The sequence below is a fragment of the Colobus angolensis genome, unplaced genomic scaffold (genome assembly GCF_000951035.1).
Source record: "Colobus angolensis palliatus isolate OR3802 unplaced genomic scaffold, Cang.pa_1.0 Scaffold19, whole genome shotgun sequence".
Taxonomy (NCBI): domain Eukaryota; kingdom Metazoa; phylum Chordata; class Mammalia; order Primates; family Cercopithecidae; genus Colobus; species Colobus angolensis.
Window position 1 is genome coordinate 6,219,003 of NW_012115043.1, and position 1,145 is coordinate 6,220,147.

The 1,145-nt window shown below is 50.8% G+C and overlaps 1 protein-coding gene across 1 annotated transcript in view; it reads left to right on the forward strand.

Annotated features, from left to right (window-relative positions):
- Positions 1 to 829: 829 nt before the first annotated feature.
- PDCD7 (programmed cell death 7) overlaps positions 830 to 1,145 on the forward strand; it is a 16,913-nt gene continuing 16,597 nt past the window's right edge. Inside the window, exon 1 of the mRNA XM_011940562.1 lies at positions 830 to 1,006. Within this exon, the coding sequence (XP_011795952.1) occupies positions 830 to 1,006 (177 nt within the window). The remainder of the gene's footprint in view (positions 1,007 to 1,145) is intronic.

Consider the following 1,145-nt stretch of genomic DNA (forward strand, 5'->3'; position numbering starts at 1 on the left):
GAGGAGGTACTGGGACTATGGGACTTGCTCCTATGTATCCATTGGTGATCTGGTTGGCACCATGGAGGCTGGGGCGAAGGCAGGGGTGGGGGGGAGGGGGACAGAGCTAGGTTGTAAATTGACAATTGTCCCCAGGCAATCCCTTGGTATGGGAAAGTTTCAGAGGTGCCTGGTTTAAGCTTCCGTCTTTGGAACTAATAAGCAAACACATTAGATAAGCTTACAGTGTAGAAAGTGTCTGATGGAGAGAAGGTAAAGGTTAATTGGATTCCTTTTTTTTTTTTTTTTGAGACAGGTGTCACTCTGTCGCCCAGGGTGGAGTGCAGTGGCGCTATCGTGGCTCACTGCAGTCTTTACCTCCCAGGGCTCTCAGGTGATCCTCCCACCTCTGCCTCCCCAGTGGCTGGTACTACAGGCGCACGCTACCATGCCCGGCTACTTTTTTATATTTTTAGTAGAGACAGGGTTTCGCTATCTTGCCTAGACTGGTCTCAAACTCCAGTTCTCAAGCGATCCTGCCTGCCTCGGCCTCCCAAAGTGCTGGGATTACAGGCGTGAGCCACAGCGACCACCCTATAATTGCATTCCTAAAGGGCTAAGTCGGAGGTGGGGGGAAAGGAGAAAGGTAAAAATAGTTCATTTTTCAAAGAAAAATCTACTGTCTACTAGGGCCTTTGCACATGTTCCCATCTGCACTGTGCTTCCCTCTTTTTTTCTATTTATTTATCTTCCAGATCTCAGCTGCAGCTGCAGTTCCTCAGGATAACCTCCAACTTCTCGAAGATACTCACCATGATTGATTAGTATGTTATACTAGGCAAATAGTTCCATGAAGAGAAGATCTGTATCTCTCAGCCTCACTCTATGCGGAGCGGGTAGCTCTGCACCTACGATCCTCAATAAGAGCAGTATTTACGAACTGAACGACCGAAGGTTTAACCACTGCCCACTTAGGCAAGCAGCCTTCCGGAGGGACAAGTCTACAGGCGCCGCGCGTCGTAACGACGTCACTTCCGCCGGAAGGTTCTCATGAGGAACCACTGAGATTCCTGTCACTTCTCAAAGCAGCTCGGTCGAAAACATGGCTCTGCCGCCCTTTTTCGGCCAGGGTCGCCCAGGCCCGCCGCCCCCGCAGCCGCCGCCTC